The sequence below is a fragment of the Rhopalosiphum maidis genome, chromosome 3, assembly GCF_003676215.2.
Source record: "Rhopalosiphum maidis isolate BTI-1 chromosome 3, ASM367621v3, whole genome shotgun sequence".
Taxonomy (NCBI): domain Eukaryota; kingdom Metazoa; phylum Arthropoda; class Insecta; order Hemiptera; family Aphididae; genus Rhopalosiphum; species Rhopalosiphum maidis.
Genome location: NC_040879.1, coordinates 23182485 through 23195625, shown reverse-complemented (window position 1 = coordinate 23195625; position 13141 = coordinate 23182485). Strand labels below are relative to the sequence as shown.

The 13141-nt window shown below is 24.4% G+C and overlaps 1 protein-coding gene and 1 long non-coding RNA gene across 2 annotated transcripts; one reads left to right on the top strand and one right to left on the bottom strand.

Moving 5' to 3' along the window:
- Nucleotides 1–4174: 4174 nt before the first annotated feature.
- On the bottom strand, nucleotides 4175–8517 carry LOC113556822. Its single transcript, XR_003405554.1, has 5 exons — nucleotides 8161–8517; nucleotides 7229–7338; nucleotides 6780–7144; nucleotides 4513–4616; nucleotides 4175–4436 (listed from the first exon to the last, which is right to left on the bottom strand). It is a non-coding gene; the product is annotated as an uncharacterized LOC113556822 (long non-coding RNA).
- Nucleotides 8518–8685: 168 nt separating this feature from the next.
- Nucleotides 8686–10760, top strand: LOC113556821 (probable ATP-dependent RNA helicase DDX43). The gene is made up of 2 exons (XM_026961982.1): nucleotides 8686–10281; nucleotides 10346–10760. Exons 1-2 carry the CDS (start codon nucleotides 8888–8890, stop codon nucleotides 10671–10673), a joined length of 1722 nt encoding a protein of 573 aa, XP_026817783.1. The 5' UTR covers nucleotides 8686–8887; the 3' UTR covers nucleotides 10674–10760.
- Nucleotides 10761–13141: the final 2381 nt, after the last annotated feature.

The following is a 13141-nucleotide window of genomic DNA, read 5'->3' as shown; positions in this document are numbered from 1 at the left end:
AAATATTATATTTCATGATATGTTTTTTTGATATTTCTATTTTGTAATTAATTTTACTATTAGTATTTCAGTAGGATGATTTAATTTTTGTTGAAAACATTACATTTATTGGTATTTTATTATTATAATAATTAATAATGTTTATTTATACTTTATAGCATATTATATTATAACGTAAGTTTCAATTTTCCGGACAACTTTTCCAATATTTCTTTCCGTAAAAAATGTATTCAAACTATTACGAACATTAAAAATAAATGAGACCGCTCGGTCAATCCGTTTTTTGAGTTATACGCTTACAAAACGAATAGCATTTAAATTTTATATAATAGGTATATTATATAGATTATAATTATAATAGATGCCTATATTGGCTTTTATTCATATTTTTTTGATTATTTTGACTTTATTGCAAATTATTTTTAAAAAATTAATTGGTGAAATGGTAATGTAAATATATTTCTTATTATCGAAATGTCCAGTTATTTATCACTGCTTTATTTTTCCTTGATCTCTTGTTGTTCTAGCAAGATTTGTTTTTATATACGTATCTGTTTGAAATTCTATTATGACTTTCACAATTTTTATGATTGATAGAATGATAGATAAGCGTTAATTAATTAAATAATTCGCATGCATTTGTTGTTTGTGTTTAATTATAAATTGAATAATTTAGCCAAATCTTAAATATATAAAAAAATAAAAATAAATAATTTAAAATAATTTGTAAATTTTTGAGATTTAGGCAAGTTTGGTCGAACTTTGAATTTCTAAAGCATTCAAAATATTATTGTGACTATAAATTTTGGATTTTTAATTAGTAAATGAACAACTTATGAAGAACTAAGTATTCAATTTTCTCAAACATATTTATCCAACGATACATTTTTTTTCGACATTTATAAAAAAACCAAAAATGTTTATAAATAGCTTAAAAAGAGTAAACTCTAAATTTTCAAATATCTAAGATTATTTGTTTTTAAATTACAAAAAAAAAAAATGAAATCAATTTTGTCGAATTTTTGTTTGTTTATCCCAATTATTTTGAAAAAAATACTACTCTTAAAGTTGAAAATATAAGTATTTTTTCGACTACTAATCATATTTACAAATACACGCACAAACATATATCATTGTGAAATCAATATATTCATCGCTCCGCTCAGAATCCAAAATTAAGTACTTGCCTATACCTACTCAAAATGCATGTAGGTATTATACTACTATACAAATAATAACTCATATTAGTATTTAAAATATTACTATAGTGTCTAGTTCTACTATAGGTCATTAAAATCAAAAAAATGTAAATGTAAATTCACCGGGTACGGAATTATCAGAATTAAACAATGAAAATTAATTAAAACAAATATAAATTATCTTTAAATTATTCACTTTTTTTGCAAATAGCTAATATTTAATTATGAGTTATAATTTATGACTTTACTATTGACAAACAATTGGAAACCCCGTATTATTTGTTTTGATCGTGTCGGTGCGGATTTTTAAATTATAAACTTAAGTAGGTAATGCTACCGCTTATATCAATGAAAAAAATCGTTTTTCTCTGGATAGTAGGTGAGTTTTGAGTGTAAGTATCCTGTTGAATTCAATGATAAATAATTGGATAACATATTAACACACGATAACTATTTATGAAGAAAAACCATGTGTAAGCCTAACTAAGGAAATTTTATGATTAATTTGATATTATATATCAGTATTTTATTTTATTATTAGTGATAAACAGTCTATTTAAATACATTTAAATCTTCAGCTACCAACATTTTTAAATTTTGTTTTCTTGAAAAAAATAATGACTTTAGATACTTGAACATTTTTACTAAATGTTTATATTATTATTTTATATTGAGGATGAAATTTTACAAATATTTTGATTGAGAGTTATTTATAAAAATGAAAAATTTTTATTTTTTTTAAAATTTTTTGCTATAAATGTGAAGTAAAAATTATTTGCTAAAATAAGCAGAAATGCTTGAAAATTTATTACAAAGTTACTTATAAGCTATTTGTTTTTTAATCAAAAAATATCGAAAATGTATAGTCACTATGTTTTTTTATAAGCGTTTAAAGTTAGAATTTTAACAAATTCATCAAAATCTTAAAAATGTAGAAATTCATAAAACTGTTTATTTTATACATAAGATTTGAAAATTAAATACAAGGTTTTTTATAAGTTTTCAAATTATACATTAAAAAAAATGTCATCAAATAATTATATTCATTTTCATAAGATGAAATTATCAACATTTTTAACATTTTTAGTTATTAATAAACATAACAAATTTTAATTTTTTTTAATTTTTCTATAAATGTCTATAATAAATTATTTGCTTGGTGAAAATTTTGTCAAAAACTATTATTATTATTGTCTTCTCGTCATTTAATTCATCTCGATTATTTTGAAAAGTAACAACTGAGAATATTCAACGTTTCTATTTATGATAAAATTACAAACTAGATAATTTTCTACCTAAAATCATCGTTAAAGGTAAAAACATTTTATTGCTCGAAAACGTAAAGACAAACTACCAAAAAAAAAATATTTCATAGTAAAACTAATTCTTTTGATGCTTATATTCTAATTTATAAAATAATTGTATCTTTGTATTGTAAAAAAATACAATCAAAAAAGAAAAATAGTATTTGTAATTAAATACTGAGTGTCAAATATGTTTTTTTAAATACTTTTCAAAATAAGTATTAGTATTAATATTTGATTACTTTTATAAAGAATTATCTACAAGACTGTCGAAAACCATTGATGTAAATGTCTTTAAAAAATGTTGTAAACATTCAAAGACTGATTGAAATAATAGCAAATGCTTCAAATATGTTTAAAAAATGCTCAAACGAGGTTTATGTAGGGATTACAATTTTATATCCTTATAGGTAATAGATATATGTCATAGTTTTATTCTTTATGATATAAATATTATATGTTTAATCATATTTTATTTTATACTTGTAATATATACAATTTTTTAGGAAAAACATTTTTAACATATTTATATAAATTGAATACTTAGGTACCTATTACTCAGATATTATTTCTTATTAATAATAAAATAAAAACAGTAGAACTATTAATTGTACATCTTATTAAGTAAGACCCTGTATTGTATGTATTAAATTTGAAATATGAACAAAATGAATAAATCATTGCATGTACAAAATAGATCGAAGACTGTAGAATCAACTTAAATTACTGTATAATTTATGATATGTGTATGTTGCTTTTATAGTAATTTTTTTCATATCACTTATTAGTAATATAGTAAAGTGAAGTAATTATTATAATAGTATATACTTATATCAATTAATATCATTGTTATTAACTTTGAAGTCAATTTCACCTTACTGAAGAACGGTGTGAATAGGTTTGTGGTATAAAAAAGTATTGAAATAAAACAAATTCTTTATTTAAATATTTAATTTTGTCCAAATTTGAATTTAAAATATCCATAGAAACAAAATGATTGTTAATATTTTAGGTTTTAATATGAATCATTTGTGAGGAATCTTGTATTGACATTTCGAGTATTTTGACAGGTAAAAAAATTATTATCAATAATTATACTGAAAAAAATTGAAAATTACAAATATTTATTTTTAAATGTCACAACAGAATTTTAAATATTTATTAAGGTATTTATTTTATGGAATTAGTTGCTAATAATATTTATATCAAGTAGGTAATGATAAATATAAATAATAGGGATTTGCAATATGTAATAAATGTTAGATTTATAATTGGTGCAAAAAAAAAATGTAGTGTTTAATATAAACTTTATTTTTTATAAGTATACACGAAAGTATATCATTGTTAGTGTCGATAGTATAGATTTTTCAGATGTACAAAAAACATATTGTTTTATATTAGAAAATATACAACATGAAAATAGTAGGAAAAAATAGTATTAGTATTAGTTGCACAACTAAAAATTTCATAGAAATTAATATCACAAATAACAAGTAATTAAAAAATGTTATACATATTCTTAGAAGAATGTATTAAGTTTCTAAAACTATCTAATATTTTTTTTGTATCAATTTGATTAATATGAATAAAAAAAATGTAAATATTTAAGAAAAAAAATTAATATTTTAAGTTAATAATTAGAATATTCATACATCAATTTGGTTTGCAAGCTAATTAACAACCAGAACATTGAAAGAATATTATATTACCTATTAAAATCAATGTTAAAGATATACTCCAATGCATAAGACTTGTTCATTAATAAATGTAAAATGACACGTGGCTTTAAAATATTATATAAATTATTAAATATATAATCTGTTGACAATCAAAATAGGTATTGAGTTATGACTGAAGGTATTTTATTCTTAAAGTTTAGAAGACAAATATATCTTGATATTGATTTGTGTACACTTCCACACATCCTTAGACACTAAAATAAAAAACATAAAAAGTAGATCATTCATAACATTAAACATCTAATATATTAATTTATGGAGATAACTTACAAAAAAAATATTTATGGCGCTAAGACTATGACACAAAGACTCTTAAAGTTGTCAATCATAAATGATTTAAAACATTTTGATAACTTTTATATATGAAATATTAACTGAAAAAAAATTATAATAAAAATCAAATATTAGGTAGTTAAAAATTAAATCTTTAAAATATTAACAAATTGTTGTTTTAAATTTATTAATTAATTTTATATATACAGGATGATTCTTCTATCATAAAACACTCATTATTTCAAAAAGTATTCATGTTTTTGAAAACATTTTTTTACATAGTTTCAAGTTGATAAAAACAACATTTTTATTAAAAAATATATTTTTAAATATTTTTTATCCTTTTATTTTTTTAAGTTTATTACTTTATTAAATGACAAAATAGAGTTTTAATTTAATATTCTGAAAACGAATATTTTTCTGAGTATTTTAATACATAAAAATCGAATTTAGGGTGAGTAGTTTATGTATTTAAAGTTTAGACAAGTGGAGTAGTGGACAAACATTTTGCAGGGTAACCCTGTACCACTCCAATCCGTGCATCAAAACTTTAAATACTTATAACTCATAAGCTACTCACCCTAAATTCGATTTTTATATATCAAAATACTCAGAAAATTATTCTGCTTTGGAATATGAAATTAAAACTTTATGTTGTCATTCAAAAAAGTAAAAAGCTTAAAAAATATAAGGATACAAAATATTTAAAAATATAATTTTTTAATAAAAATGTTGTTTTTAACAACTTAAAACTATGTAAAAAATGTTTTCAAAAACATGAATACTTTTTGAAATAATGAGTGTTTCATGATAAAAGAATCACCCTGTATACTTAATAATACAATTTAAAATAATTGTGATATTAAATTAGCAAATAAATATTTCTTTATTAAATATTACATTTTAGAACTTGAAATCATATATTTGTTATAAAGTTATTCACAATCCTTAGTAAACTTTTATAATAAATCTACACTGTTTTCTTTTGGTATCATTTATAAAACATTATAAATTACAAATTACATTGTTACATAATTCATTCATATAATGTTTAAATGTACATGTAATTTAGTATAAATTATATCAGTATTAACTATTAATGTATAAATATTTTAAAAATTGTTTAATTTATTAAATGTATTTCACTAATCAAATATATATTATTTTTATTATCTAAGAGTTAATGTTATTTCATTTCACGTGATATATGTTATTCAAAGAAGTCTATAAAGTATATTAAATCAAATGACTTAAAAGATCTGTGTGCCCTATGATAACTTATACTTGCACTAATTACATCAATAAAAATATACTATGAATAATATAACAATATCAAAATTGCAATAGATTCATGGATATTATAATTTTAGTTGAAGAAATCAATTAAAATGAATACTTTATGGCTTATAGTATATCCATGGTGTAATAAATTAAATGAAAAGAAGACTGATGATAAGATATCTGTAGTTAAAATGAGCTTGGATCAAAATTATAATTATCATACATACAATTAAATCAATACTGACAGCAGTTGAAATGCTAATATCGCAATTGGATGTTAAAACAATTTGAAGTATAGATAAGAATACATCAGTAATCTTGTCAATAGTAAAGATTTTTCAGATATACAAGAAACAATATAGATAATGTATAGTATAAAATTACTACGAACAAAATAGTTACACCAGTAGTTCTCAACCTTTTTATGCTCACGTACATTGCTTATAATCATACATTTTGACGGAACACTATATTAATTAAGTACTGGGAAATTTCCATTTTAAACACCTAATAATACTATACGCGTGTACCACAGCTGTGACTCATGGCACACCTACAACTAGTTTGTGGCACAGTTATGTGCCTCGGAACACCGGTTGAGAAACACTGTTACACAAACGAATTAAATATTTCATAAAATTGATATAACAAATAACGAATAATTGAAAATGTTAATAGTATACAACTTAGAAAAATGTATTTTAGTTTTTAAAACTACCTATTTTTTTTACCAATCTATTTTATATTGGTGAAAAAAATATATCTATTTGATGTGTGAACTAAGTAACAATCAGAATATTGAAAGAATGTAATAAAATCTTTTACGTTAGTGTTTATGTATTAATGACAAATAGCTTTAAATTATTGTATAAATTAATAAATAATCTGTTGACAATCAAAATAATATTACGTCTTATTGTTATATAAATTAAATTTTGAAAAATACATAGAATGATTATTGTAATAATTAAGTATAAGTTTACCGGCGATTATCTTTAATACATTTTATTTCCAACTGGATTTGTCTAAAACAGTGTTTCTCAACCTTTTTTTATGTACATGCCCCTTGACCTCTCACCACTGCTTTACGTACCCCCAAATGACAATTTATCGTATATTCACACACAACACAAATAAGATATTATGAAATAAGTTTTTTTCGCATACCCCCAGAGGTACGTGTACCATAGGTTGAGAAACACTGGTCTAAAATAACACATATGATGGCTGTAATTAGTTTCGCAAAGCCATCAGTCATGACTGAGAGTATTTATTTTTAAAGTTTAGAAGACAAATATATCTTGATATTAAATTGTGTGCACTTCCATCTTCCATGCATTCTAGGACACTAAAATTAAAAATTAAAAATATAAAAAGTAGACAGTTCATAATACTAAACATCTTATTGATTAATTAAATAGAGATTACTTACTAATTTAACAACGAAAAAAGTATTTAATGTGCTAAGACTGTGATGATACAAAGACTCCTGAAGTAGACAATCATACATGATTCAATACATTTTCTTATATTAAATATAACCTGAAATAAAATATTAACAAATTATACAATATCCAGATGATTATAATATTAAATAAGCAAATTAATATTTCTTTATCAAATATTATATATTAGAACTTAAAACTACTTATTTGTCGTAAATTTATTCTTAATCATTAGTAAGTAGATGATTATAATGTATCATTATATATCATATTTTTTGTATCATTTAAAAAACATTATAATTCTATATTAAATTGATACTCAATCCATTTAAATAATTTTTAAATTTATATGTAATTTATTAAAATCAATATTAATAGTATAAATAATTTATTATTTTAAAATAATTTTACTGTTCTAACACATTTATTTTATTGTTCAGATATTAATATTACTTAATTTCACATGAAATATGTTATTCAGAAGTTAAGAAGGACTATTTTTTTAGATCAATAATAATAGATTGTCTCATTATTATGAATTAAATATTATCTTAAACAATAAAATAATTAAAAAAATTCACCTCTAAATAAAAATATTGTCAGTGATATTAGTACATTAGTAATATTTTTCTCGTGAAATTTATGGTAAGGAAATTCATAAAATAAAATGTAACATGAAAGTTAATTGAGTAATGATTGAATACGGTTATAATTAAGTTTATAGTGACAAGTAAGTAGGTATAGAAACATTAGAAATTAAAACAAATAAATAAATTAGTAATGTATTATAGGATAATCACATATCAAATAAATCAAATCTCCTTTATATTATTTAATAATCTTCCTTGTTAGCCTAATCATAATATAAGATTCTCAAGAAGAAAAATTTGATATGTATCGATATGGAGTAGTCACATACCAACTTGGATTTAAGGATGAGTCTGGTACGGGCAGGAACATTTTGTTGCTTTACTGCACTTGTATCTTCTTGAATGGTGTACTGAACAAATTAAAATTGATACACACCAATTCTTCCTTGAAAATCTTGATCCTTGGTGAGAGTAAGTTTTCAAATCTATCCATCGTGTCGAGTAGGTAGCATTTAAAAGTAACATAACTGTTTTTCGCATGCGTAGGTATGTAAGTGAACGACGACATAATGTACATAATATTATACAATATTTTATAGTATAGTTTAAATTTATTTAAGATTTATATATAATTAATAATTTAAATTTAAAATATAATACGATTTTCGAGCCGCTTAGTGGTTGTATCCGTTGATCATAAGCCTTTGTGATCGTCTCACATACGCACTGGTATCATAGATAACAAAGACACCGAGTTTTATCAGTAACAGATGATTGAAATTTCGGAGGTAAATATTACAGGTTACAATTCATATGTTTGATAAAAACGAAAAAAAAATTACTCCCCGTCGATCGGCGTCGTTTTGTCGGGAACATCGATTATTGGCTGTACATACGCCGTCAACAGCATTGTGCCATTGTCTGTTCTTCTGAGTTTGGCGTCCTTTCGTCGGTGAATACCAACTGTCGAGTGGTTACGATTTTTGAAGCTTGTTACGGCCGTTCGTATCTGTTTCTCGTGCTAATTTATCGTTTCTATCCAATATTCCAATTGCCATGTCCACATTATTGGTAATCGAATCAGCTATGGCTGGTCTGGTGATCGGCCGTGGCGGAGCCACGATCAAGACCATCCAACAAGATAGTGGCGCGATGGTAAAGCTTACAAACGGTGACACAGCGGACACGCGGAACGTGAAGATTATTGGCAGTGAAGATGCTCAGCGTTTGGCCAGTGGCATGATCGAGAAGATTGTTGGAAAATTGTTGCGGTCGGAAACGATTACCACTCCACCACCGCCGCCCAGGCGACAAGCACGTGGTGGAGGCACAAGTCGAGGCACAGATAGACCGCGACCGAAACGGCGGTCGGTGTCCCCGGTAGAGAAAATCACTATTAGTGACGAGGCTTGGGAGGAAATACTCCGAGAAAACAGGCAGAGGGACCTCGAGATTATACAGTCGTTGCCGCCAATCATCAAGGATCTCTATGTGGAGCATAAACAAGTAAAAGCCATGTCTGACGAAGAAGTCCAATCGTTTAGAACTGCTCAAAATGATACTACTGTCCAGTACGTGGATGGTGCTGAATGCTTACGACCGATACCAAAGCCTATAAAAACATTTGAGCATGCCTTTGGTTCGTATCCAGATATCATGAAGGTAATTAAGAAACAAAATTTTACCGTACCATCGCCTATACAGTGTCAAGCATGGCCAATAATTATGAGTGGACACGATTTAATAGCTATTGCCCAAACTGGTTCAGGAAAGACATTAGCATATATACTGCCAGCTATAATTCATTTACTTGGACAACCTACACCACGCAATAAACGTATTGGACCGTCGGTAATGATAATGGGACCAACCAGAGAACTTGTGTTGCAAATTCACGATGAAATAACAAAATATTTATATAACAATATCAAAGTTGTGTGTGTTTACGGTGGTGGTGTTTCAGCTCAGGAACATCAAAAACTTATAAAAGCTGAAAAACCAGACATTGTTGTAGCCACACCAGGAAGGCTTAATGATTTGATTGGTATACAAGCAATTAAACTTGAACATGTGTCTTATTTGGTTCTCGATGAAGCGGACCGTATGTTAGACATGGGTTTTAAAAATCAAATAGAATTGTCACTAAGACATGTGCGTCCAGATAAGCAAACTATTTTGACAAGCGCCACATGGCCAACAGCTGTCAAAAATTTGGCTAATTACTTTACAAAAAATCCTTTACATATCACAGTCGGTTCTCTTGATCTATCTACTGTAAATACAGTAACTCAGAAAATTATCATACTCAAAGAACATCAAAAGGAAGCTTGGTTGGATGAATTTATTAGCACTAGCCTCTCTAAGGATGATAAAGTCATAATATTTATGCGCAAGAAAACATCGGTTGAAAAGATGTACGAAAATTTTATTAGAAAAAATATCAAGTGCAGGTAATATAAACTAAATAGTTACTTTTTATGAATTAACTTTTGTAACCAGTCTTATAATTTTTAGGTGTTTACATGGTGGAAGATTACAAATTAATCGAGAAAGATCATTGGCTGATATGCGTAAAGGTGTTGTATCCATACTTATTGCTACAGATGTAGCATCTAGAGGAATAGATATTCATGATATTACTGTCGTTATTAACTATGATTTTCCTACAAATATTGAAGAGTATGTTCACAGAGTAGGTAGAACAGGTAGAGCAGGAAAAACAGGCTCTGCATATACTTTGTTTTCTGACTATGATAAATTTAATGCTTCTTCCTTAATCAGTGTTTTGAAGAAGTCTAATCAACCTATTCCGGCAGAATTATATAAAATGACTACTCAGTAAACACTAATTCAAACATTAAAATTAAATTACTATTTTTTACGCTTTAATAATTAATATAATAAGTTTTTAATTTTTAATTTAGTATTTAAATTAAACATAACTATTATTTTTTCATTACTTATATTAAATTTATAATAGCCATCATAAATATTCTTATTAATTTTATGTCAATTATATCAATTTATCAACTTTAATTATGGCAATAGTTTTGTGATTTAACAGATTATTATCATTAGTTTCAATAATATTAAATTATTTTTATTACAACATTTTAGTAACAATTTTTTTTTTTAACATTAAAATAAAATAAAATGATGGATTTGAAGTACTTGATCAAGAAATAGATCGTACTAGTTTTTTAAAAATAATGTTGGTTATGTTTTCTAAATTTGTATTAGTTTTTACATGTTTCATTAGTAGAATCAAGTATTTATATTTGTGGTATATTTAGTACGTACTTGCCAATTGATGAACTGGAAGTGTCGAGACTTTTAGAGTACTTATAATTTGCAGGATTGTCTGTTACATGGTACATATATAGTAGGAGACATGTAATTTAGTCTTTGTTGTAATGAGATTGCTTTTATTCCCATTTTATAGAAATATCATATAATATGACCATAAGATTAAGGATTGAAAAATTTTCTATTATCTAAGTTTTTTTTTTTTTTTGTGTTTATGAATGTTATACCAAAAATATCATTATTGTTCCTATTGGGCTTGAAATCAACAATGATCAATAGCAACGAGTTTTTTGTTTGGTGATGTATAATATTCATTATTTGGCTTACAGAATGGCCTATTTCATCTGTTGCTGTTGAAATGTTCAATGAACAAGTTTGATTTTATAAAGTTGGATTCAGGTCCAGAAAGAATGTTAAATAAGTATTTAAATTTCTTTACAATGACAGAAGTAATATTAGGGATGATGTGCAAAGAAAGTAAAGATTTTTGTTATTCTCCAATTACAACTGTGATTTATTTGATAACTTCAATTTAATAAATAGTCTAATAATACAATTATTATAATTAACACTGTTATTTTTCGCTTTTCTTCCAAAGGTCATTGGTGAGCAAGTGATGGAAGCTAGATAGTTTTCTTTCACTGTAATATTATCACAAATTTGATTCAGGAAAATGTATTCTGATGAACTGCATTTAGAGTAAATATTGTATGGAAATAAAAAAAAAATGTGTATGCATTTTTCGATTGTTCTTATTAATGAAAAGATATATCCTAATTTTAAAACTATTTTCTAATACATACTATTGCATCCAAAATTTTTTTATTTGAATATTTGATATTATTTTTTAAAATTTTCTGAACTGTATTGTTTGTCTAAGTTAAAATATATTATTTGTTGGTTATCATCAATTGCTTCAATTATATTATATTAAAAACTATTAGGTATCTAATAGGTTTTATCTTTAAGCTATATCAAATAATTTCATATTTTCAGTTAATTATTTAAAAATTACAATTTATTAATTTTTTTTTTATATATATTTTAATAGCTAATTTTACATCATGCAAAAATATTAAGTGCCAATGTTTTTACTTATGTATTATTCTTATATTATATACTGAGTCCATATGACAACACTATTTATAATTTACTGAAAAATATATTTACTTTAATTTATTATGCTGTATTGAATTTTCCTTAAATATCATACTTCTTTAACTATTAATAGTTATAATTAGTTTTAAATTGTTTTAATGCAAATATTCTTCACTTCAAAAGTCTGGTTTAAATCAATTTTATGTTGTATTATAACACTTAAATAACATAAAATTGTTTTATAATGCATATAAAATATATAAAATCAATTCCACATTGGTTTAACGTTAAACCAAATTAAATGGAATAAAGAAAAACATAAATAACATACAATCCAGGTAAAAAGAAAAAAATAGGACCATACTTTAATGAACTATCTATTAAAATATAACTATATTATACTATACTATATTATAACTATATTATGATAAAAAAATTGATTACTTTATACTTGTACAATGCATTAGTATTGTTAATTACTTGTATAGTAATTAACGGTGAAATAAATACAAATGGGAAGATTCAAGAACACCACATACCAAAAAAGATTGGACTGGACCTACGATCAAATATGAGCATAAATAATTTTCATACTGAAACAAACTAATTAATTGAATTAATGAAAAAAATAAAGTAAAATTTAAGTTTTAAAATAAATTAATTTCAAATATTAACAATTATTCAATTTCAATCTAAAAAAATCAGTTACGCGATACCTTATTTTAATTAATAATTATTCAATTCAATAGTTTGTTACAATGCATTTGTTTTTAATTTATAATTAAGTACCTAATTACTGTTTTTATTATTTTGTATTCGTTTTATTGTATTATTTAAATATTTGAAATAATAATTATTAAAATCTAATGGTGTATCTTCATACAATGACATTAGCTCGTTAGCATG

What these genes read in the sequence shown, in the direction of transcription:
- LOC113556821 (XM_026961982.1), top strand. Translation starts at nt 8,888, where the DNA reads ATGTCCACATTATTGGTAATCGAATCAGCTATGGCTGGTCTGGTGATC. An exon ending in AGAAAAAATATCAAGTGCAG is followed by an intron (nt 10,282 to 10,345) that starts GTAATATAAACT and finishes TATAATTTTTAG; the next exon opens with GTGTTTACATGGTGGAAGAT.